A 25,943-nucleotide genomic window follows, 5' to 3' on the forward strand; every position below is an offset into this window, starting at 1 on the left:
GAGAGTAAAGCTATAAGTTTATATATATCTCCGATATTTACTTTGCTTAAGTTGACATATACGCTTAATTATTTAACATTACTCTTTGTTCTTTTCCAGACATTAGTAGTAATGAAATTAGAACCAGCACTACGAGAATGGGAAAGGGATGTTGTTCGTTCGGTGCGTGACAGTTTCCAAGTGAGATGTCATGAAAAATGAACTATAATTTTCTGCCATTGTAAAGTTATCCTTACTCTTACATATCCATCTATACATCTTGTAGCTTACCGAGACCCAGGAAGATGATGATGATGATGAGGGTAATGAGACTGATCATAAGGAGGATGAGTCAGATGATAACGATGAGAAAGGCGTGGAGGGAGAGGGACCGAGGGGGGGTATTATGAAGCATGTTGTTTTTATGGAGGAATTTCGGATTGAGAGGGAAGACTTGAAGAAGGAGAGAGAGGAATTGAAGAAGGAGAGGGACGAATTGAGAAAAGAGAGGAAAGAGATGAGAATGAAAGAAGCAATGTTTATTGAGAGGGAGAGGTTGTTGAATGAGAAAGAACAATTGAAGAGGAAGAATGATTTGTTTTTTGAGGATAAAAAAAAGTTAGTGAATGAGAGGGAGGAGTTTATTAAGGAGAATGAATGTAGTCGTACACGGAGGGGACGTTTTGTGATGGAGGAGGGTGAGGAGTTGAGGAAGAGAGGGAAAGTAAATGATATTGAAGATAAAGAACTTGGACACGGGGACCTAGACGTGCAGTCATATAGTAATGTTAAATGTAATGTATTGAATGCATCCACTTCTCATCCTGTTTATGAAAGGAGAACCAAAAGGATACCGAAGCCGTCATATTACAAGATTTTTCCATACTTGTTCCTGTCTACATTCGATATAACCCCTGTAGCGGTTCCCGAACCTGAGCAAGTAACAGCTTTTGCAACTTCTCCGATACCATTTCCTCTACAAATGGATCCTTTCAGGATACTATTCGCACAGGAGGTAAAAGATACAGAGGACTGGTATGAAGCAAACAAGGCCATGACAGCGGGGAAATGGTTTAGTACGATATGGCTGAAGGATACGTGGGTTGATAGCGAGGTAAGCATTGTTGAATATACATTGTAAGTTATGATGTATAGCATACTTTGTAAGTTTTGATGTATATCATGCTTTGTAATTTTGGTGGATAGCATACTTTGAAATTTTTTTGCATATTCGCTGGAATTGTAAATTATGATGTATAGCGTACTTTGTAATTTTGGTGGATGATGAAATGAATTTTATACTTTGTTCCACTATATTTTTCGTTTGCCTCGCTATGCTCGTCGATTAAGTTCAACGTACATGGAACTCAATGCTTGAGATTGGCCCGCTCATTCTCATGCTTGACCCGCTCATTTTCATACTTGGCCCGCTCATTTTCAGTTTGCCCCGCTGATTTTCCAGTTTGCCATGCTGATTTTCTCGTTTGCCCCGCTGTTTTATATTTATACTTTTACAATTCAAACCAAGTATAGTGGTAGCCATCTCATAAACGAACCCCTCAATTTCTTGACACCCAGCACATGTCCCCATCAAAATCACTGTTCGTCATCTCATTTGCCAATGATTGCGGCCCTTTAGTTGGAAAGAAAATAGCATATTAAGAATTTCCAATGACATTCTCCAGATATGTATGGTTCATACTTAGTTACATGTCCCCATCAAAATCACTGTTTGCCATAATGGTTTTCTAGTTTGCCCCACTCATTTTCTAGTTTCCCCCATTGATTTTCTAGTTTGCCCCGCTGATTTTCATGTTTCCCCCCCTGATTTTCTAGTTTGCCCTGCTGATTTTCATGCTCGCCTCGCTGATTTTCTAGTTTGCCCCGTTGATTTTCTAGTTTGCCTCGTTGATTTTCATATTTCCCCCACTGATTTTCTAGTTTGCCCCGCTGATTTTCATGCTTGTCCCATTGATTTTCTAGTTTGCCCCGCTTATTTTCATGTTTCCCCCTCTGATTTTCTAGTTTGCCCTGCTCATATTAGTTTGCCCTGCTAATTTTCTAGTTTGCCCCGCTCATTTTTATGTTATACTTCATCGCTTTCACCTTCTCCATCAACCATATGATTGTGAGTTCATAATGGTTTCCTACCTATTCAAATAAACATGAAAATCAAAGACCCACTGTAAAACTAGAAGAGGAATGATATGATCGTTGGCAAGATAATATGAATAGTACTCTGAGGTCTTGAGTTTATTCAACTGTGACACATGGTTTGGTGATCCAGGCCAGTCATCTAATGGGTCGCACCACGAACCAAATTTTTCCCACAACGAAAGATCCTAATTAACCGATCTTAGGCCCATTTTCCAAGGAATGTGGATTGTTGCTGTATCATTTATTTAAACCCTCCATCTGTGGAAGACTAATTAAAAGCTCGTAATCATCCTATTTGTATTTTTCTGGGCATGGATCATCCACAATGGAGCCCATCTGGCTAACATTCTATATCATAAGACCATAGCCTCCACTTATACGAGCTTAAGAGCCAATGATACTACTTTGAAGGAGATTTCGCTAACAACATTTCATGAGTCTCCTTTGATTCTCATTTGTGGAACGATATTCTAGTGAAACATAGAAACAACTTGATGTTCATCAAGATGTTTATGTTAAAAGATGCCGGAAGAGTGTATATTCCTTTAAAGGCTGATAACAAAATGGTCAGTTTAAGCATGATAGTCTGGGTATTATTCCAAACTAGACTCATCTTCTAAACCCATACCTAAAGACACATACTACCCGAAATCATATACATTGAGTCTGGGGCTCACCAAAACTGAATTTTATGAGTATGGGGCATAGCCTAACACATGTGCATTGATTGTAGGGCCCACCAAAACTGTATTTCAGAGTGTGGGGCCCATTGAAATTATTAAATCCACTTGAAATGTGGGACCCACTTGAAAATTTTCAAAAAAAAAAGGAAGGGGGGCGAGCAGCACCACCGCCGGTGCCAAACAAACACAATTATAAGCTTTACCCAAAACTTCTGTGGCCCACCTCTTCCACTTTAGATCCTCCACCAGATGATGAAACTGACCCTTTCTCTATTGATGAAAATGATGTTTCCAAATTCGCTTCAAAATAAGAAGCTCAAGTGGGCCACGTGATAGAAAACAATACAGATTGAAATCTGAGAAAATGGAAAACAGAAGGGGTCAACCCCGACTCGCTGGACAGTTACCCAGTCAACCGGGTTGTGACCCAGTCAACCCCATTTACATGAAATTTATCTAAATGGGGTCGACCGGGTAACTAGCTGACTCAGTTTATCGGGTCCCTATAGCAAGGTACCTATGGCTATGGATTAGTGGTACCTATGGCTACGGTTATAATCCGTAGCCATAGAGACCGCCAAATCCGTAGCCATAGGCTGGCTTACTTAAAAACGAAACTAGCGAGCTGGGGTCGACCGGGTCAGAGCTAGGCTTATCGCTACGGATTATAACCGCAGTCATAATTATAGTGTTATGCACTTTTTTTCTCTTTTTTATTTTTATTTTTTACATGGATAACATTTTCCCCCTTACATTTTTCTATAATACATAATTATGTAAATATGTATATATAAGTATATAAAAATATTTTTCTATCTTTTAATTCATTTCTTTGTCTATTTATTTAACAAGCATATCTCCTAAGCTAGGATGATTTTTTTTAACACATGCACACACCCCCCCACACACTCACACTACTGGAATTTCACCACCTATGGATACTTGAACGCTTGACCGGGTGTTAAACTCCTAATAGTCTACCACCCGAGCAGGCCAAACATGAAAATGAGCTCGGCAAACTAGAAAAATAGTGGGGTAAACTGAAATATGAGCGGGGCAAACAAGAAAAACAGCGGGGCAAATTGTAATATGAGTGGGACAAACTAGAAAAACAGCGGGGCAAACTAGAAAGACAGCGGGGCAGATTAGAAAAACAGCAGGGTAAACTAAAATATGAGCAGGGCAAACAAGAAAAATAGTAGGGCAAACTGAAATATGAGCGGGGCAAACTATCCGATTTTGCTGATAAATTTGGAACTTTGAACATCTTTTCTTTGAGAGTAATGATTTCCTACAACCAGTTGTTGGATAGCTTACAATACAGTCCATCTAACCTGTAAACCTATTATCTGCCTGAGACATGAGGGCTATGCTAAAGGAGGGACTCACCTTGAGGAATCATTTGGTGAAAAAATCAGGCCATTGTGCATGAAAAAAACAAAGAGTTTAAATCAGAGATGCTGATGGTGTGCTTCCATGTACTCATTTGGCCCACTTGATAAATGAGTAGGGCTGATTTTTGTGCCAGTTGACCTACATGGTGGGTCGCATTTCTTCACGGTTCAAATATCCTATACGTGACATATTGGTGCATGTGATTAGTTGTATTTTAAGCTAAGCAACAATGAATTGTATGCGACTTTTCCTACAAATAAGAACCACCCATTTGGTGGGGTGATGAATGTGAAACATTTGCTGGTTGATGATTTTTATCACTTCAATTACACACTTTCTTGAGACCAAGAGATGAGTAGTCGACATCGTTACTGCCCTGAGGTGGTTTTTATCCTTAAATGGTCATATTTCAGTTTGCACCATTGTTTTTCTAGTTTGCCTCACTCATATTTCAGTTTGCCCCGCTGTTTTTCTTTTTTGCCCCGCTCATATTTTAGTTTGCCCCGCTGTTTTTCTAGTTTGCCCCGCTCATATTTCAGTTTGCCCCACTGTTTTTCTTATTTGCCCTGCTCATATTTCAGTTTGTCTCGCTATTTTTCTAGTTTGCCTTGTTGTTTTCTTGTTTGCCCCGCTCATATTTCAGTTTACTTCACTGTTTTTCTAGTTTGCCCCGCTCATATTTCAGTTTACCCCACTGTTTTTCTTATTTGCCCCGTTCATATTTTAGTTGTTTGCCCCGCTGTTTTTCTAGTTTGCCCCGCTCATATTTCAGTTTGCTCCACTGATTTTCTAGTTTGCCCCGCTCATTTTCGTGTTTGCCCTGCTCGAGTGGTAGACTATTAGGAGTTTTAACACCCGATCAAGCGTTCGAGTATCCATAGGTGGTGAAATTCCACTAGTGTGAGTGTGTGGGGGTGTGTTAAAAAAAAATCATTCTAGTTTAGGAGATATGCTTGTTAAATAAATAGACAAAGAAAAGATAGAAAAATATTTTTATATACTTATATATACATATTTATATAATTATGTATTATAGAAAAATGTAAGGGGGAAAATGTTCTCTATGTAAAAAATAAAAATAAAAAAGAGAGAAAAGTGCATAGCACTACAGTTATGGCTACGGTTATAATCCGTAGCTATAGCCTAGCTCTGACCCGGTCGACCCCAACTCACTGGTTTTTTTTTTTTTTCCTTCCATCCTGTTGTAATCCCCACCGATTTTTGTCGGTCCCATTATGAGGTATGTGTTATATCCAAACCATCCATTTATTTGGTGGCCTCATATTGGGGCTTGAGGTGAAAAATAAGACAGATCTAACTATCAAGTGGACCACACTGTAAAAGGTAGTGGGGAATTGAACGTCTACCATTGAAATCCTTTTAGGGGTTACAGAAGTTTTGGATCATTATGAAATTTGTTTTTCCTCTTCATCCAGGTCTTTGTGACCCTATGAATGAGCTTAGACGGGGAGGATTTCTCACAAACATTACAGTGGGCTCCACTTGAGTTTCTAATTGTTGACGCTCACTCAACACTGTTTCCTGTAATGTGGTACACTTGAGATTTGGATATACCTCATTTTTGGTCTCATACCATAAAATAATCTGGAAAAATATATGGACGGCATGGATGAAAAGCCTACATCATGGTGGGGCCCACAGACCACCGACCGTCCGCTATTAGCCGGTGGCAGGGGGAGTACCGAATCCGTTTCCGTCAAAAGGAATGGTATTTTCGTCCTGAAATTCCGACTCCGTACGAGGAGGTCCAAGTGCGTATTCTAAGTTTGTATTACTTCAAAAAACTAATGGATAAAAGGTGGGGTCTACAGTCGTAAATTTCTCTCAGAACAGCCATTCGCACCTCGCCGAATTAATCAGACTATATGCTGACGGAGCACGGTGCACCATACACATGCATCCGTCTGTCGTGGACATGGCATAGATATACCTTCATTTAAACCGTTTTGACGTGACTCGTCTTTGATAGAAAATTGTTCAAGTTGATCCTGTCCATCCATTGGTTTAATGGAAGATGGAACGTGGGATTCACGGACATTCAGTCGAGACCACTTGCTTGTTGCACCCGTCCATCTATGGATGACCAAACAGCCATTCCGATTAGGACTTGTGAACTGTAAATAACCATTTACGGATGCTAGGGTGACTTCTTGTGTGACAATCGGAGGAAACCACTTTTGCTGACATGGAGAGAGAGAGCGTGGGGATGAGATCTGCCCAGTCCATCAGGGCAGCCCCCCTGCTTTGGCCTAGGCCCCATTCAGACCCATTTTGGCCTAGGCCCTAAAAACCGGACCCGTCGGTATTTCGGTGTGCTGCACCACCGGGATGGTCAAGGTCGGAACCCGGATTACATGCTACACAGGCTTCCTGCAGTCAGAAGCTAGGCAGGCTCCACCCTGATATTTATAAGAAATCCAACCCTTCCATCCGTTTTGTCCGCGGTTGGCAATCCAATCCCCACTGTTGGCCTTGTTGAGTTTTGTTAGATCCACCTCTTTTCTCTCTCTCATCCTTGCAGGAGCTGACAAAAACAGATGAACAATGTGCATTTCTCACGAACAACGTGGTATCCCCACCTTTAATAACGGTGTCTCCATGAATCCGTTTCCTCCCCGTAGAAAGTCTCACCATTTAAATAAATCAAATTGTGTTTAGAGTCCATCTTGATATGCATATAGTGGGGTGGCGAAACACCCCCTTATGTGAGGGGGTAACCATGGGGCTTACTTGATATGTGTTGTACATCCACGCAGCCCATCCATTTTGCTAGCTCATTTCAGGCATCAGTCCAATAATAAAGCATGTCCAAATCTTAAGTGGAGCACACTACCGGAACCGTGGTGATTAAATTCCAGTCATTGAAAACTATATAGGGCACACCAGAATGTTTATTGGCCATCCAACCTATTGACAAGATCACAGGGACTTGGATGACACGAGAACACAAATATCAGTTTCATCCAAATGGCAGGCATTCAATCACACAGTTTATATGGTGTGGTCTAGTTTTGAATCTATTTTATTTTTGGACTCATGTCTTAAAAATAATATGACAAAATGGATGAAGAACACACAGACTCAAATGCATCAACGTGTGCCCCATGGTCATGGCCCGTAGGCCCATGGGCATGGCCTTGTTGATAAATTTCATGTTTCCTTGGCTTCACCGAACATGCTCTGCCACATGCCATCTAATCTAATCACCTACCACACCACGCTATGACCTAAAGGAGCCACACCATGACCAATAGGTGCCCCAACGGTCAGTACTTTCCTGTGTCTCTGTGGTTACTCCGTGTTATTTTAAAATTTCTACATATGATTTTACACGTTTACCTATGGTGTGGCCCACCAAACTCTTGGGCTGATCTTAGAAACCCAAGTCAAATTGTGGTGGGCACCACATCGACGGAGTGGATGCAGATTCCTCCAATTGCGGTATGAAGCAAATGCAACCAACTCTAGTTTCTGCCAACCACAATTTTACTTTCTAGCTAGGGTTGTATTTTGAATTGTTTGAATTAAAAGCCTATTCAAAGTTTGAATTTTGCTTGCCCCTAGACCCACCCCATTTACAGCCTTATTTCCAGCTCGTTAGTGCGTGGCTTGTTATCCCAGCCCCCAAAGAGCCTCGTAAGCAGAAGCTTCGGGGGCTGCCACAATGTTCATGTGAAATCCATTTGTCTATAAGTTTCTTTGGCTTTGTCAGGACATGGGGCCCAAAATCCATCAACTGACAAAAAAATAAAAAGATTAATGGGCCACACCGTAAAAAGGTGGGGGGATGGGAATGCCTACAGTTGAAACCTCATGGGGGTCCACCTCAATGTTAGGTTGACTACACTACAGGAAACAGTGATGATTGACCATTAAATACTTCTTATGGACTACAAAAGCTTTTAATGAAGCTGATGTTAGTTTTTTTTTCCATTCATCCAAGTTTGTATGATCTTTATCAACAAGTTGGATGACAATAAACATTATAGAAACATTACAGTGGGCGCAGGAAGTTTATAATAGTGGGTCATTCCATCACCATTGTTTTCTATAATATAGTTCACCTGACATTTTGATCCACTTAATTTTCGGACTTATGCCCTAAAATGAATTGAAAAAACAGATGGCAAAGTGGATATATAATACATACATCAAGGTGGGCCCCACGGTAAGGGCCGCACAGTCTTGGGTGAGGAAAGCTAGGCTCGTCGAAATCTGAAGGGGGTCCACAAAATGTGAGCAATTGGGCATACTACGAGTTTGATATTTGCCAATGACTTAATTGGTGTGCTGACCCAAATTCCGGCTACCACACTTATCTTTTGCGAGGGGCAATGCAGTGCTCGGGCTCCAAGTTTGCATGCATCTTGTGGGCTTTTAGTCCTAGGGATGGATACAGGCAGATCTGGCGGTGCAAATGTCAGCTTGAGCTCAACCTTAAGGGGCCAAAACAATTGGGTTTGAGCTTGCACATTTAGCAATTGAGCCATCCACTTCTGGCCAACACCTCACAAACAGGAATGTTGTCGGCCGGGTTGAATCTCAACAAAAAGTTAGGCAAAACCTAGGTCAAGCCCAGCCATTTATTAATCTGGTTTCCTAATACATGATCCACAGGCCTTTTTCGCAAGCCTGACCCTAAAGCCACCTCTAACAATTGGGAGTCACGAAATTAACTTGATTTGTCACCACCACTTAACCTTTTCTTCCCACCATACAGTAGGAGAGGCTGATCTTGGCTTGATCTTTTGTTAGTATCCTCTTTCTCCGGTTGGGATGGATGTGCACACATGAATACGCCATCTTTTATTGGTGTGTGTGTGTGTATATAATTTTAAAATATTCTCAGTTTTATTTAAAATATCCTTTTTTGTCTTTTCCATCTTTCAAGTTGTATATGTTAGATGAACCACTCGTGTTAAGAAAAAAAGTCCAAAAGTTAGTAATATGTAACATAGATGTTATTCAATTGTATTGGTGGGTCCACCCATCAAACCTGCGGATCAAGTGAGTTCTGTGATGCCTCAGAAACCAGACCGATACAATAATCAGGTATAACCCACACGTGTACTAGTTGCTTTTCTGGAAAAGTTCAAAAAGTTATCCTCGTTCCTCTAGCACATACGTGCAGGTCACGTACTTTTGCCAAAATGTGCCACAGTCGTGAGATTAATGCAGATGCATGTCTGGGCCCAACAGTCACACCAGTTGTATTGGATTCAGACCCTGACTATTATTTCAACCATCAGATGTTTCGGTACACATGGCCCCACTTGACGAATGGCGAGAACATGTGCCTCAATTTTCGGCACGGCATCTTTATATTCTGCACCAGATATATAGCAAACTGCTTGTATCTTACACATGTGGTATATGTTTTCACGTGTAAAGGCCAACACTTCATCTACAGGTAGGCTATGTCTGTATTCACAGACGAGAAAACTAACCTGTCTTCTTGGGAGGCCCCATCCACTGCAAAGCTTTGTAGGTTAAGCTTAACAGACAAAACGATGTGTGGGGCACTGTGACGTGTGATGTTCGAGTGACATACAATCAATCCATCTCTGTCCCATCATGCTCGCCATGACATCCAAAATCTGTCAACCATCCATCTTCATGTTCTCCCCCAAAACCTTTGGACGGTTAACATTTTATCTACAGCATATTCAAAATTCAAATACATTTTAAATATGCATTTGTTCAAAATTCTATTGTAATTTATTTTCTATAAAATACAAAGTATATTTTAAATTTATTTACGTTCAAAATTCTGTTATAATCCATTCAAAACTCAGGTGGGCCATGCAACAGGAAAGGGTTTGGGATGATCATATGCACCATTAGCAGCCTTCCATTTTGTGAGGCCCACCGTGTTTCATTTACACCATCCAATCCATCAAGAAGATAAGCATCACCAAATTAATGAACACCTAATAATTAGGGCATTCTGAAAGTCAGGTGGGCCGCACCATGTGATTCACAAATTTTAACAATGCACGCATGGATCACACGCCCGTTCACAGCAGGAGACGGGCGGGGGTAGGACGCAATCCGCGTCCTGCAATCTGCAGCTACATCTGTTTCAAGTCACCTAGAATCAACATAGCTGCAATTTTGCACCCCAACCATCGACACCAGTTCTAAGGAAAATAGTATCTGGTAGTATCTAATCTATTTACCCAACAATTGCAATTTGATTCAACGGTGCATCGGGACGCACTCAAAGTCGACCATGACGCTACGCTCTCACACAAAAAAGAAAGCACCGGATTGAAAAACATATCTTTTATACAAAATCACACACCTTAGCATATATTACATGTAAGATCATGCAACCGAAGCTTAGTCCATGCAATGTAAAGATAGGAACTGAAATCGCGCATGCTAGACACAGCCCTCGGCTGGCAACTTGCACATGCTCGAAACGCCTGCCCTCCAACCTACACTCCAAGTCCCCTTGGCCCGCTTCGGCGTGGCTCCGCTCGTGCTTGCGGCCGTCCTCATCCTCTCGATCAAGGCCTGCGTATTGCTCTGCTCCGACAATATCTCCGCCAATTGATCGGTATTGATCACCAACTTCACTTTCCAGACGCCATTCCCAGGCGACGGTAAGACCTCGAGAGCGGGCCCCACTGTCAAGTTCGTCAGCAGATCAGACGCCGTCCTAGAAGACAACCTTGATGACCCGGCCAGCGTTTCGGACCCCGCATCAGTTTCCTCCATAAATTCCGCATTTGATCCAATCCGCATCATATCCACCGGAAGGAGATAGTATAATTTGCCGTTGAGAAGTTGATCGTGGCCGGATAATGGTGTTGACACGTTGCCTTGCCGGAAAATTCCATATCCGGGGAAGTCGATCACGACGGTCCGAACTTGGATGGGCCCTTCCAACTCTATGATCCCGCCAGAGTCCGTCATGATCCGTACAACATCGCCACCCACATCTCCGGCCATGCAATTCCCCATCTCATAATCTTCTTCTGAGCAGAGGCATTCCTTGGTAATTACTATTTAAGATTACTTAAGAGCAGAGGAATATGAGCAATTCATAGTACAAAGGAGAAGAAGACAAAATTCGAGACTGTTTTTCCTCCCATCCTTTTGAATTTTTGGACCGTACCCACATGGCCATTTGGACCGTTGCAATTTAAACCGTTGGGATCTTCTGGTTTTTTAAATATCAATCCACCCCGACACACAGCGAGCATCTTTTCGTGATTCGAGGTGACAGAATACACGGAGTGCTACAAAATAGAGGTAGGTGTGGTGAGTTATTTGATACTCTGGCTGCGTATGATGCTTGATCTTCTAAATGGTACACGTGGCATACGTTGACTCAAATTGGACCGGCTAAACTGTGGAACTTACAAATAAATCTTAGATTGGTCGCACTAATCCTAACCTTTAATTCCTGGACGCTTGTTGGATCAAATAAGACGATTGGATAATTTTCATATTTAGCCGTCCAACAAATGTCGACAAATCTGATATTAAGATAATAAAATAAGCTTATTTTTTCGGTTTATACCACATCTAAACTTGTATACATAAAATAGACGGTTTAAATTGAATTACTTCAATGTCATATATGCAATCTCAAAGTAATTTAAAAGTACCTGTATATCATCCGTCGCACTCTGCAAGAGTATCAAAGCTTTTCCAGTATAAAAAGGTTACCGGCAAAACGGGAAATTGTCCAGGCCGGGAAATTCGTAATTGCTAGGCCTACCCCTAGTTGAGAGGGTTCGATGCTACTTCACAAACGGCAGGACCAGTTCAAAATCCAGGCCCGGGTCAGGCGGTCCAGCCCATTGCTAGGCCTATCCGAGTTCAGTGGGTTCGATGCTACTTCACAAATAGCGAATTAAAAAAGGTGCATTGGAATGAGTAGCACATGGCTTCCACAGTCCACTTCACAAACACGTATTCTGAGAATTGGAGGTTTGCTCGCTCCGGAAGTTGAGTATGATACATCCATCTATCCATGATTCAATCAGGACGGTTCATCTAGTGAGGTGTACTATTTATCTACTGCAGTTGAAAAACTACACCTATCGGGCAGTCGTGCCCATCACATTGTAGTACATTGCTTTACGGGATGCCGACCGTTGATGGTTTCTATTTTCTACGTTTCACTTTGAAGGACACTTATCGGATGGCTAGGATCACTTATTGATGTGTTTTCATAATCGTTTGACATCCATCACAAGGCACTTACATGGATGGTACCTAATGAAACATCGCCATGCCACCTCTACATAGCTGTACATGAGTCGAGTTAGCTCGGTTCAGCTCGCTTACTCAGACTATGGAAGAGCTTGCCCGAGTTAGACTCGATTTGGATTGAACCCAAGCTTGAATCGACTCGAATCAAATCAGCTCAAGTGATTTACTTATTTTGATATTGATACTGCTCACCGCTTGTTTGATGAAATGACTTGATAAAGTGTTGTTTCAGTGTGTATATTCTTCGCAGGATTAGTTGGTAGTGAGAAAGGAATGTGTTGATGTAAAAATCTGGTCTACCATTTTTTGACCGTTGAGTACCTGCACAGGAAAAAGACAAAGGAGACCCTGGTTAGAGCAGGGGACCTTTCGATACCGAAGTCAGGCTAGGAATCTGAGTCTTGTAGTATTGAAAGGTTTTCTGTTAGAGATTTTGCATACCTTTCACCCTTAAAGTCTCTCCTATTTATATGAGACAGAGGATCCTGCCGTACGGGGATTGTTTCCCGATATTTTGGAGATTTGTTGCGATCATGGATCTTCTCGAGATTATAGGATCCCGTGATCGTCGGGATATGGCACTATCTTCCAGAGATCTTAAACGATATCTCTGATTTTTAAGGAGATCCTTCGGATTTGTAGCTTGGCTTTAAGTCGGGTCCCAAGGCGGGCGCTAAGTTGGGCGTGCATGAGGTTGACCTGATCGACAGATCAACATTCACCATTTTCGACCATCAGTTGAGCTGGAAGGTCTATGTTCCCTTTATCCGGGTGTTGAGACCTTTCGACCTTGTCCAGGGCGTTGTTTAGTTTATGGCGATGTATGACCAAGCTAGGGCCGGTTTGTGATCATTCTGTAATTGATCTATGATCGATTTTTGGCCGATCTATAATTGAGCTAGGGTCGGTCTGTGATCGTCCTGTAACCGATTTATAACTGATCTATGATCGATCTATGACTGAACTTTGGCTAGTCTGTAATCGATCTGTGATCGAGCTATGGTCGATCCATAATCGACCTATGACCGACTTATGGGTTAGGTCGGTAACGTATGACCACTAAAAGGGCTTGTTGGTGGGCTCTTTAAGTGTCCTTAAAGTTGCATCAACCTCCTTGGAGGTCGCGCTCTCTGGACATAAAGGCCTCGTTAGAAGAAATGTTTAAACTTGATAAGAATCATACCTGGGAGCTTGTGCCTCTTCATTTAGGGCATAAACCTGTTAGATGTCAATGGGTTTACACGATCAAGTTTCTTGCGGATGACTCCATTGATCACTATAAAGCCCGTCTTGTTACTAGGGGCTACACGAAAACTCATAGTGTGGATTACTTCAAGACATTCTCTCCAGCGGCTAAGCTTAATTTTATTCATGTGGCGATCTCCTTGGCCATCAATTTATCATTACCCTTGTTTCAACTTGATGTTAAGAATGCATTTCTCCACGGGGACCTTGTAGAGGAAGTCTACATGCATCAACCTCCTTTGTTGCTTCCCACAACCCTGCGCTTGTATATCGGTTGAATAAGGCTCTTTATGGATTAAAACAATCCCCGCATAGATGGTTCGAGAATTTTAGTCAGGCTCTCATGGAGTTCAGTTTGTTCGTAGTCATGCCAATCATTCCCTCTCTATATGTTGTCGATTGGCGGGCATCATGATTCTCATTCTGTATGTGGATGATATTGTTCTGTCTGACAGTGATTTGATTGAAATGCGGGAGGTCAATGAATTTCTTAAGACCAAGTTTGAGATCAAGGATATTGGTCCTCCTGGCTACTTCATTGGAATTGAAGTTGGTCGCTCCTCACCCAGGGTTATCTTGTCACAACAAAAATATGCACTTCATCTTCTCATGGAGACTGGCATGTTAGGATGCAACTTGTTACCACCCCCATGGATACTTCGCAGAAGCTTCAGCCAGATAATAATGCTCTCATTTCTGATCCTGGTATGTATCGACGCCTTGTAGGGCGACTCATTTACTTGACTATTACTCACTTAGATCTCTCCTTTGCAATGGGCGTTGTAAACCAATTCATTTAAGCTCTTCGTTCTTCACATATCACGACTGTATACTGCATACTTCGGTATCTAAAATCAGCCCTGGGTCTTGGCCTTTGCTTTCAATGGCATGGTCATCTTTATCTTCCTGTCTATTATGATGTCGATTGTGCAGGTAGTACTTATGATCGCCACTCTACATCCGTCTTATGTACCTTATTAGGTGAAAATCCTGTTATATGAAAGAGCAAGAAGTAACTAGTTGTTGCTAGATCCTCAGCTGAAGCAGAATATCGAGCTATGACTCATGCGACGTGTGAGCTCGTGTGACTTCGCACCCTTCTTGAAGAACTTGGCTATCCTCCTTTAGTTCCTATTCATCTTCATTGCGACTCGTAACCTAGTTATCCACGAGCGCACCAAACATATTAAGGTTGATTGTCACTTTATTTGGGAGAAAATCACCTCTAAGGAAATCATAACCCCTTTCGTTCGATCCGGGGATCAGCTTGCTGATGTTTTTACAAAGTCTTTGAGTCAAGATTCTCTTCATCGTGTTCGTGACAAGTTAGGCATGATAAACATCTATGCTCCAACTTGAGGGGGAGTCTAGAGAGTGTTAGTGTAGAGTGTGTGTGTTTAGTGGCTCTTTTAATGTAAGCGCATGTAGACACTTTTTTCTTCTCCTGCAGTGTACTATATGCCCTATTCTAATAAAACATTATATTAGGGCATGTTGGCCTACATACAACATTTCCCCCAAACGCTCTTCTTTCCTCTTCTACTCTCACACTTCTCCTCTTTTTTCCACACCATAATCATCAAATCATCTTCTACTATATCCACCATCTTGTCCCTTTCAAGAGTGCAGTCCAATCCGCAAATGGCAAATCAAGTATTTTATTTTTACCTGAGGGCAGTTTGAGTAAATTGATGTAGTAGGGAAGTTAGTGGTGCATTTAATATTTACAATAATGGAGTTATTAAGAAGCATTTCTATCTAGTAACATGTTTCTAAATAACTCTTTTGATGTCCTTTACGCGACCAAAAATCTTGTTTTGGTCCCAAGTTAATGGTCAAGGTTTCTAGGGTCCACAGATAGTTTCGTAGATAATATAAGACGGCATTTAGAATGAGGAATAGAATTTTTGTTTTTGAGGGTCCTTACCAACAAGACATCCTTGGAGGGGCGTTCACAAGTTTCCCCATGAAAACTGACCATAATTCTGGATTCCTAATTCTTCTTGCATCAAATAGCATTAAAAAAATAAAAAAAAAATGGAAGTTACCATCTGGCACCAATCAAACGGATTGCTATATATACCATATCGGAATAAATCTCAATTTTCAGAACAACAACCCAATCCACAACAATTTAGAAGTTGTAAATCAAACACGTGGAATATCAAGGACATGGAAACAATGTAAAATTTATAAAATGAAAGACAACTAGGATCAGTATCTTTTTGCTCAATAGTTCAGTAACCTGAATATATGGAAAATAGATGTCCTTCAGCCTACATTGTAGTTGAAATTCTTCCATGTACCTTAATTTCGGCTCATAAATTTCAACCTGCCAAAGCATTTCACAACAATTTACAGAACAATATAATCCAGCCACAATATGCAAAACATATGTCAGGTGTTACCATTCCAGTATCAAGTTTGTGGGCCATTTTTATTAAGTTTATACACGGAGGCATGTCAACAAATTAAAACATTGGTAACAATCAGCACACAATAACAAAGTAAATTGGTTCCATGAGAAAACCTGCTAGATACCTTTGGCTGAAGCCAAAGATACACTTTTAAGGATAAATAAACTTCTTTGGAAAACTTGAAAAAGAAACGTAAAACAAAGTTCCTAAATGCAATTTATGCCCATGATGTCTATCAAAGATACCACAATCTTTGTCAAGGGAGTACATCAGTGAATGCACCAAATGAAGCAGTTTCTGACATCCAAATCTTTTAAAAGATGAGGGGCACGAGTCAATTTTGAGATTCTAGAATTTTTTACGTGCTTCTAACAGGTGCAAAGATTTCAATTTAATTAAGTTTAGTCTTATCTACTTGAATATCCTTGTCTGGAGTGGGGTGTTTACTTTATCTATTTTAGCAATTTGAATATCAATTTCTCAATTATTTGATAACCAGATTGCATCGCCAATAATTCAGGCAAAGGTTACAATCATACAAGTAGGTAGTAGTGTGCATTGATGCAATCCCAGGTACATTCTCAATGAAAAACAAACTAACAAAAAAACAAGGGAGCAAGTTCTTTTGGAGGGAAAGTTGGTCTCTTGAAAGGAGTAGAAGAGACCTAAATTGGCACTGAACAAATCGTAGAAGTAATTCTTTACAGAAAAGAATTCTCATCAAGCTTATAAAGAATTCACAGATCTTCCACTGGCAAAATAGGATTCCAAAACTAACCAAATTCACAGAACAAAAACAGAACAGTTGTGCAACTACAAATTCTATTGTTTGTAACTTATAGACGAGAGTAATTTCTCTTTTCACCTTTATGAAGCAATAATACAATAAACGAAAACTAGCACCCTCCTTCATGTGGATCCCAAGTGGGGCTCACATGTGTGACCACATGGGGGTTCCCAAGTTTGCTTTAAAAGGGGCAGAAGCATAGTATGTAAAGTTGTTTTTTGTAATATTTTGAGTCCAAGTATGGAATCATGTGTAATTAACATCCACTGAAGTGCCACTAAAAAATCCCACCATTTTCCTAATATTTTCCTTGGATGGCAATATGATGAGGACATCGTGCACACGCACGCCCGCACACCACCACCCCTACGCACGTACGTACGCAGAAGGAGGACCCCACCATCGATCTGGCTCGATGACGACGTCTAGAGAGGGCCTCCTAGCTAGAAGACAAGTTTTGGTTCAGAAAAGTGGCCCGATAGTCAAGAAAAGCCCACCATGGGATCTCATGATCGTGGCCCACTCGTCGGATTGGTTTTATATTTTAAGTTTTGCTTATTGTTATTATTTAGAACATCGTGAACGCTTTAGATTTCCTTGTTTGGTTTTTATTTTAGTTTACTTCATCGCCAAGTAATAGGTGTCGCACATGGTGCGAGTTTTTGGGTATAGGGTTCTCCCTATAAATAGGCACCCTTTATAGTTCTTTTCATTCATTGAAGTTAATAAAAAATTCCTGCTTTATTTTTCTGCTCTCTTCGTGAGTTGTGGAAGAATTCAAAAGTGGGTGCGAAGCCCTTCCTTTTCGAAAGGCTAACTACCGTGGTGCGAAGCCACATCGATCCCAATTCACCCCTATCTTTCATCATCTTTTTTTTCATCTTCCCCCACCATTCGCACTTTGAATTTGTCCTTTTGTTGCATCAGATTTCTTCATTGAAGCAGGTTTCCAGATTTCGGCCCACAGGCGAGCTGAAACTTCGGCGGATCACCACGCACAAACCGTACATCGGATCGAGTTGAAATTTGGAGGTTTTGGAGTCCATCCCTAGCTGACCAGAGCCAATGTGGCCTTTTTCTGAATAGTGGGCACCACACACGTGCGGCGGGGATCACACGCACGTCCGTTTGGGCCATTGTTGTTGTCCACACGCGGGATTATCTTTTGGCTCAGGTTTTTATCCTCTTTTATCCTCTCATAGTCATTTTTTCATGAATCCTAACCCTATATTACATGATCCCTAATTGATTTGTCCCTTTTTATCACCTTAGGGTTCCTTGAATTGAAATTAGGGAATCCCTTGGATTAGGGACTGATTTTTATGCATGAGTAGTTGATTTTATTTCCCTTTGACATTGTTTGGTTTATAATTTTATTGGTCCTGTCCTAGCCTGTGTCAGCTTGGACCCGCATAGATTCCCCTTTAATTGAATGTTTGGATTTTCATGTGGGAAGTGGAATTTGTGTGATTGTTTCTGAATTGGTGTGATCTAAGCCTGCAATCTTGCATATCATATTTAATTTTCCATGTCCTGCATCAAATTTGGTATCAGAGCCTAGGGTTCTTATAGGAGAATTCACCACATATTTAGGGTTTAGTTTGTTTGAGTCCTTCATGCATTCAGTCCATCATATATAGCTGAATTTTAGTAACAGTGTGTAGTCTCCTTCATATAGAGTCTCGTAGGGTCATTTAGTTTTTAGACGCATATAGTTGTCATAGCAGGTCCTTAAGTTGAGCAAGTCAGTGTATGCCCACACGTACGGGTCGCGGCTTCGGTTTGCACCCCACACTAAACATGGAGCAACTACAAGAAACAGTGGCCAAGTTAGCCCAGCAAGTTGAGTCCTTGAATAAGCATTTGGAACAACACATAGATAAACGTCTCGAAGAAATAGAGGCCTCCTTCAGGGCAAACCCCACCACTGGGGAGGATGCCTAATCTCAGGTAGTTGGTCGGGAGGTTAGACCAAGGAATGGAGGCGGCCAAAGAGCTGGTCATGGGCGCGTACCTGTGCACTCACCCCGTGAGGGACATCATGATCAATATGACCCAGATGCACAACTCCTCAAGGGAGTTAGGGTAGATGCTCCTACTTTTGATGGTCACTTGGACCCTAAAGCTTTTTTAGATTGGTTGGCGGATATGGACCACTATTTTGAGTGGTATGATATGTCGGATGCTCGACGAGTCCGATTCGCTAAGATGAAGCTTGTGGGTCAAGCAAAGAGGTTTTGGGCGACGGTTGAGCGAAAAAAAGAAAGAGCGAGGGAACTTCCAATAGTCCATTGGGGAGAAATGAAAGAAACGTTGAAAGAGAAGTACCTCCCTTTCTCTTATCGCATGCGGTTGATTGAGGAGTGGCAGTCTCTTCGACAGGGTTCCATGAGTGTTGCTGACTATATTGAGAAATTCGAAGAGTACTCGACCCACTGTGAGGTTGATGAGGACCCCGTACTCACCCTTGCTCGTTTTAAAATGGGCCTCCGTCCTGACATTAGGAGAGAATTGCTTGCCAAAGACATAGACACTATCGAACAGTTGTACCAACTAGTGTTAGATGTCGAGCAATACCTTAAAACATCTGTGGGAAGGCGGTTTGACTTTCGCGAATCCAGTGCTAAGGCCAACCCCTCCGGAGCTAGACTAACATGAGATTCCAAAACAAATATTCCCCTAATGTTTAGCCCAGACCTAAGGATAATAAGGGTAAAGAGATTTTCGGGTCTAGTTCACGTGGAAGTGGGGCCATTAGGTGTTTTAGGTGTCAGGGGTTTGGTCACTTTGCTCACCAGTGCGGCACGAGAGAGGGCACCAAAGTACTCCTTATTGATGGGCAAGTAGAAGTAGTGCCCCCAGAGAGTGATAGTGAGGAGGAGGAATATGAGCCAGTCGGAACCCCTAGTGATGAGGAAGAGGGAGCACAAGAGTCTTTGACTCTCGCAATTGTGCGTTGCGCCCTAGCTCAAGCCAAGAACACTGATGACTGGTGCCGTAACACGATCTTCTACACTTATGCAAAATGTGGGGAAAAGAGCTGTAAGATGATCGTGGATAGTGGTAGTTGTGCCAACGTGGCATCCACTAGCACTGTGAGTCGTTTGGGCTTGAAGCTGGAAGCCTATCCTCAGCCCTATAGAGTCTCCTGGGTTGATGAAACATCCATTCCAGTCTCGCACCGCTGTCTTGTCCCTATTCAGCTCGGATCTTATAAAGACACAATTTGGTGTGATGTTGTTCCTATGGATGTGGGCCATGTCATTCTGGGTAGGCCGTGACTCTATGACAGGGATGTTACCATATTTGGTCGTTCAAATGTGTGTACATTCTGGTTTGAGGGCAAGAAGGTCAAGCTAAATCCTCTACCACCCAAGAATACAACTGGAAAAGAGTTCACCACACAGAGTGGTGTGAGCGGCCCAAAAGAAGTGAAGGAGTCGAAGTCGAAGTCCAAGTCCAAACCACTCCATATTTTGAATGCCAAAGACTTTGAGCGAGAGACGGAGGCGGACTCGATGATATACGCCCTTGTGGCTAGGGAGAGTGTACCTGATACTAGCGTAGAGTTACCCACTGAGGCTATTCAGGTAGTACATGAGTTCCGTGATGTTTTTCCTGATGATTTACCGAATGAGCTTCCTCCTATGAGGGATATACAGCATGCCATTGATTTAATCCCTGGGGCAACTCTACCAAACCTCCCACATTACAGAATGAACCCGAAGGAGCACGCTGAGTTGAAGAGGCAGATTGATGAACTCCTAGAGAAGGGTTTCATTCGAGAGAGCATGAGTCCATATGCCGTGCCCGCCCTTCTTACACCAAAGAAGGATGGCACATGGAGGATGTGTGTTGATAGTAGGGCCATCAACAAAATTACAATCAAGTATCGATTTCCCATACCGCGTCTTGATGACATGCTAGATATGATGGCTAATGCTACTATCTTCTCAAAAATCGACCTCAAAAGTGGGTATCACCAAATCCGTATACGCCCTGGTGATGAGTGGAAGACGGCCTTCAAGACGAAGGATGGGCTATATGAGTGGCTAGTTATGCCTTTTGGGTTAACTAATGCCCCAAGCACTTTCATGCATGTGATGACCCAAGTGTTGAGACCCTTCATGGGGAAGTTCCTGGTCGTATACTTTGATGATATCTTGATTTATAGCATGACTAAGGAGCAACACCTCAACCATTTGAGGCAGGTTTGTGGGATCCTTAGGGCCGATAAGTTGTACGCCAACCTAAAGAAGTGCGCGTTCTTGTCTAGTAGTGTGATATTCTTAGGTTTTATTGTGTCAGCTGAGGGCGTATCGGCGGATCCCGAGAAGGTCAAGGCCATCGTTAATTGGCCTGAACCCCGCAATATTCATGAGGTGCGCAGCTTTCATGGCTTAGCCACCTTTTATAGGCGGTTCATTCGAGGCTTCAGTTCCATTGTGGCTCCCATCACGGACTGCATAAAAAAGGGAGAGTTTCAATGGACAAAGGTCGCCTCGAAGGCCTTTAAGGAGATAAAGGTTAAGATGACCGAAGCTCCAGTTACGCGACTTCCAGATTTTTCAAAAGCTTTTGAAGTCGCATGTGACACGTCAGGAGTCGGCATAGGGGGAGTACTTAGCCAGGAAGGGCACCCTGTCGCCTTTTTTAGTGAGAAACTGAATGAGACGAAGCAAAGATATTCCACCTATGACAAGGAATTCTACGCGGTAGTGCAATCACTACGCCATTGGCGACATTACCTATTACCGTAAGAATTCGTCTTGTTCTCAGATCACGAGGCCTTAAAATACTTAAACTCTCAAAAGAAATTAAGCCCCAGACACGCTAAGTGGGTTCAATTCCTTCAAGAGTACACTTTTGTGCTTAAGCACAAGGCCGGTGTAGAGAATAAACCTGCCGACGCGTTGAGTCGTCGAGTCGCATCACTCAACTCCATGAAAGTTGAAGTTACGGGCCTTGAGGGCATCAAAGAAGAGTATTCTGAGTGTCTAGATTTTGGAGTTGTGTATACATCTTTATTAGAGAGTCCATCAGGAGCTAACAGTGAATATTTGATTTTGGACGGATATTTGTTTAGGAGTGACCGCTTGTGCATACCACGCACCTCCCTTCGCGATTTTCTTGTCTGGGAGTTACATTCAGGGGGGGTTGCAGGTCATTTCGGTCGTGACAAGACCATTGCCCTAGTGGAGGATAGATTTCATTGGCCAAGCCTCAAGCGGGACGTGGCCAAAATTATAGGGCAATGTCATACTTGTCAATTGGCAAAGCAAAGGAAACAGAATACAAGATTATAAACACCTTTGCCAGTCCCATTCATCCCTTGGCAGGACATCAGTATGGACTTCATGCTTGGACTTCCAAAGACTATTCGAAAGCATGACTCCATATTCATTGTCGTGGACCATTTCTCTAAAATGGCCCACTTCATTCCTTGTTCTAAGACTTTCGACGCCTCTCATGTTGCCAAGCTATTCTTTAGTGAGGTTGTCAAACTGCATGGGTTACCAAAAACCATAGTTTCTGACCATGACGTGAGATTTATGAGTTACTTTTGGAAGACACTATGGCACATGATGAATACTAGGCTCCAATTTTCTTCTGCTTACCACCCTCAAACCGATGGCCAGACTGAGGTGGTTAATAGGAGCCTAGGGAGTTTACTTCGATATTTAGTGGGGGAGCATACCAGGACATGGGACGCTGTACTACCCATAGCCGAGTTTGCATACAATAGTTTTGTCAATAGGTCCACAGGTCTAAGTCCTTTTGAAGTCGTTACTGGTTATAAGCCTAGGAAACCTATTGATCTTATCCCCATGTCATTGTCTCATAGGCCATCAGAGTCTGCAGAGTCTTTTGCGCATCACATACATTCATTGCATCAAGAAATCAGGCGAAAGATCACTACTAGTAATGAGCATTACAAACTTTCTGCAGACCTACATAGACGTTTCAAAGAGTTCAATATTGGGGACTCTGTGATGGTCCGTATCAGGCTCGAGCGGTACCCTCCAGGGGCCATTCGTAAGTTACACGCGCGTAGCGCTGGGCCCTTCAAAATTATAAAGCGAAACAGTCTCAATGCGTATGAGATAGATCTTCCACCTTCCATGGGAATTAGTTCCACATTCAACGTGGAGGATCTAGTTGCTTTTCAGGGACCCACTGATACTTTGTCTAGCCCTTTGCCCACCCATCCTGATGTCCCAACCTTACCCTTTGATCCATGGCCTCTTCCCGACCTTTCATCCCAGCCTCTGCCTTCCATACCTAGCCTTCACACACCCAGAGAGGAAATAGAGGATATCTTGGACCATGAGATAATTTTCACGTCGGATGGCGGGTTTCAGAAATACCTAGTTAAATGGAAGTCACGCCCAACTTCGGACAGCACGTGGCTCACTGAGGAGGAGCTTCAGAGACTTGATCCAGACATCCTAGAGCGGTTCAGGAGTTTTATTTCGCCAGTGGCGAAATCTTCGCAGCCGGGGAGAGTTGATGAGGACATCGTGCACACGCACGCCCGCACACCACCACCCCTACGCACGTACGTACGTAGAAGGAGGACCCCACCATCGATCTGACTCAATGACGACGTCCAGGGAGGGCCTCCTAGCTAGAAGACAAGTTTTGGTTCAGAAAAGTGGCCCGATAGTCAAGAAAAGCCCACCATGGGATCTCATGATCGTGGCCCACTCGTCGGATTGGTTTTATATTTTAAGTTTTTCTTATTGTTATTATTTAGAACATCGTGAACGCTTTAGATTTCCTTATTTGATTTTTATTTTAGTTTACTTCATCGCCAAGTAATAGGTGTCGCACATGGTGCGAGTTTTTGGGTATAGGGTTCTCCCTATAAATAGGCACCCTTTGTAGTTCTTTTCATTCATTGAAGTTAATAAAAAATTCCTGCTTTATTTTTCTGCTCTCTTCGTGAGTTGTGGAAGAATTCAAAAGTAGGTGCGAAGCCCTCCCTTTTCGAAGGGCTAACTACCGTGGTGCGAAGCCACATCGATCCCAATTCACCCCCATCTTCCATCATCTTTTTTTTCCATCTTCCCCCACCATCCGTACTTTGAATTTGTCCTTTTGTTGCATCAGATTTCTTCATTGAAGCAGGTTTCCAGATTTCGGCCCGCAGGCGAGCTGAAACTTCGGCGGATCACCACGCACAAACCGTACATCGGATCGAGCTGAAATTTGGAGGTTTTGGGGTCCATCCCTGGCTGACCAGGGCCAAGGTGGCCTTTTTCTGAATAGTGGGCCCCACACACGTGCGGCCGGGATCACACGCACGTCCGTTTGGGCCATTGTTGTTGTCCACACGCGGGATCATCTTTTGGCTCAGGTTTTTATCCTCTTTTATCCTCTCATAGTCATTTTTTCATGAATCCTAACCCTATATTACATGATCCCTAATTGATTTGTCCCTTTTTATCACCTTAGGGTTCTTTGAATTGAAATTAGGGAATCCCTTGGATTAGGGACTGATTTTTATGCATGAGTAGTTGATTTTATTTCCCTTTGACATTGTTTGGTTTATTATTTTATTGGTCCAGTCCTAGCCTGTGTCGGCTTGGACCCGCATAGATTCCCCTTTAATTGAATGTTTGGATTTTCATGTGGGATGTGGAATTTGTGTGATTGTTTCTGAATTGGTGTGATCTAAGCCTGCAATCTTGCATATCATATTTAGTTTTCCATGTCCTGCATCACAATACATTCCCAGCATAGGTGATATTATTGACAATATTGATACATGTATCCATATCCCATTAGTGTGATACATACAAGAATAATAACACATAAAACCTATGGACCATAACAAAGTTTGGTTAGGCAATTTGGTGGTAATTTCGATACAATTGTTCAATTTTAACTTAAGATCAGCACACAATCCTTCGTGTGGAATGACCAACCCTAAAGAACTTTTGGCCATAGTTTGACTGTTGACTACGGTGGCGATTCACCAACCACAGGTCTGGATCTATTCATACATTGCTCCTTTGTGGGACGAGTGTGGATCACTTTTGTGAAGACCTTGGCATCAACTAGGTGATGCCACTTTGAGTAATCAAAATGGTATGGATGTGGCACGGTGTTTACTTGCTAAGGATAAGTTAGCATCTAGGTGACTGGTCGTGCTTGCCGAGCTTTGGAATATTGGGAAGGAATGCAACTGGCGCGTTCCCTCAACAAATAGGATGTGTGGGAAAGTGTGAAAATCAAAGAGGGATGTCATAGAATGGGCTCTGGAGATTTTATATGTCAATGTCTTTGATATTGCATTTATGTTTGTGCTGTAACACTGAGTTACCATTTGGGATGTAATTCCTTTCATATTTTTTGCAGCTTTGATTTTGTCAAATGGCTTTTCCATAAAACATCTACAGTATATTTCAAAAAAAAATTACAGTGTAGCCAATGGGATCAATCAAAAGATCATTATATTGCTTGTATTTATTCATTTTAATTAGCTTTTAGGGTTAGATTGAGTATTTAAGAAGTTTCCATCATATTTTCATCAATTTTTTGTGGGCTACTTTTGGGAATAAAATCATGTCAGAATCACACAATATTAGCCCCTTTCTAAGGGTGTATTGAATTAGCTTTTAAACGAACCTAAGATCGTACAATGCTAATGTCATTTGAGTGAGTTATGGCCAATTTACATCAGGCTCACAGGGTGTTGACGGGATTCAAGGGCATTTTCATCATCCTCTATTTAATTAGGGTTTCCTACTTTTGTCTTAAGCTTGCTTGAGTATACAAAGCATTAGGATGGATTAGAAAAAAAAAATATGGTTTTAGGTGCTTCTTTGACTTGGAAGAAAGACTGAGAGGAGGCTTTGTGATCATGAGGATTATTGGGGTTCTTCCTACTGAAAACAAAGAGAACTCCTTTGGTTGTCTTGTATTTGAGACAACCCAAAGGGGTTGAATATATAGAGATCTACAGCCATCTATACAAGGTAAATTAGAAATACAGAATCATCTAATTAGCTATACAATAAATAC

General features: G+C 42.1%; 2 protein-coding genes across 3 annotated transcripts in view; both read right to left on the reverse strand.

The window, feature by feature from the left end:
- LOC131245200 (structural maintenance of chromosomes flexible hinge domain-containing protein GMI1-like) overlaps positions 1 to 25,943 on the reverse strand; it is a 139,034-nt gene that overhangs the window by 107,685 nt on the left and 5,406 nt on the right. The gene's annotated exons all lie outside the window — the stretch shown is intronic.
- LOC131245202 (structural maintenance of chromosomes flexible hinge domain-containing protein GMI1-like) overlaps positions 11,021 to 25,943 on the reverse strand; it is a 52,843-nt gene continuing 37,920 nt past the window's right edge. The window contains exon 7 of the mRNA XM_058244498.1: positions 11,021 to 11,218. Coding sequence (XP_058100481.1) covers positions 11,153 to 11,218 — 66 coding nt within the window. The 3' untranslated portion in view covers positions 11,021 to 11,152. The remainder of the gene's footprint in view (positions 11,219 to 25,943) is intronic.

Source organism: Magnolia sinica, chromosome 5, assembly GCF_029962835.1.
Source record: "Magnolia sinica isolate HGM2019 chromosome 5, MsV1, whole genome shotgun sequence".
NCBI classification, from domain to species: Eukaryota; Viridiplantae; Streptophyta; class Magnoliopsida; order Magnoliales; family Magnoliaceae; genus Magnolia; species Magnolia sinica.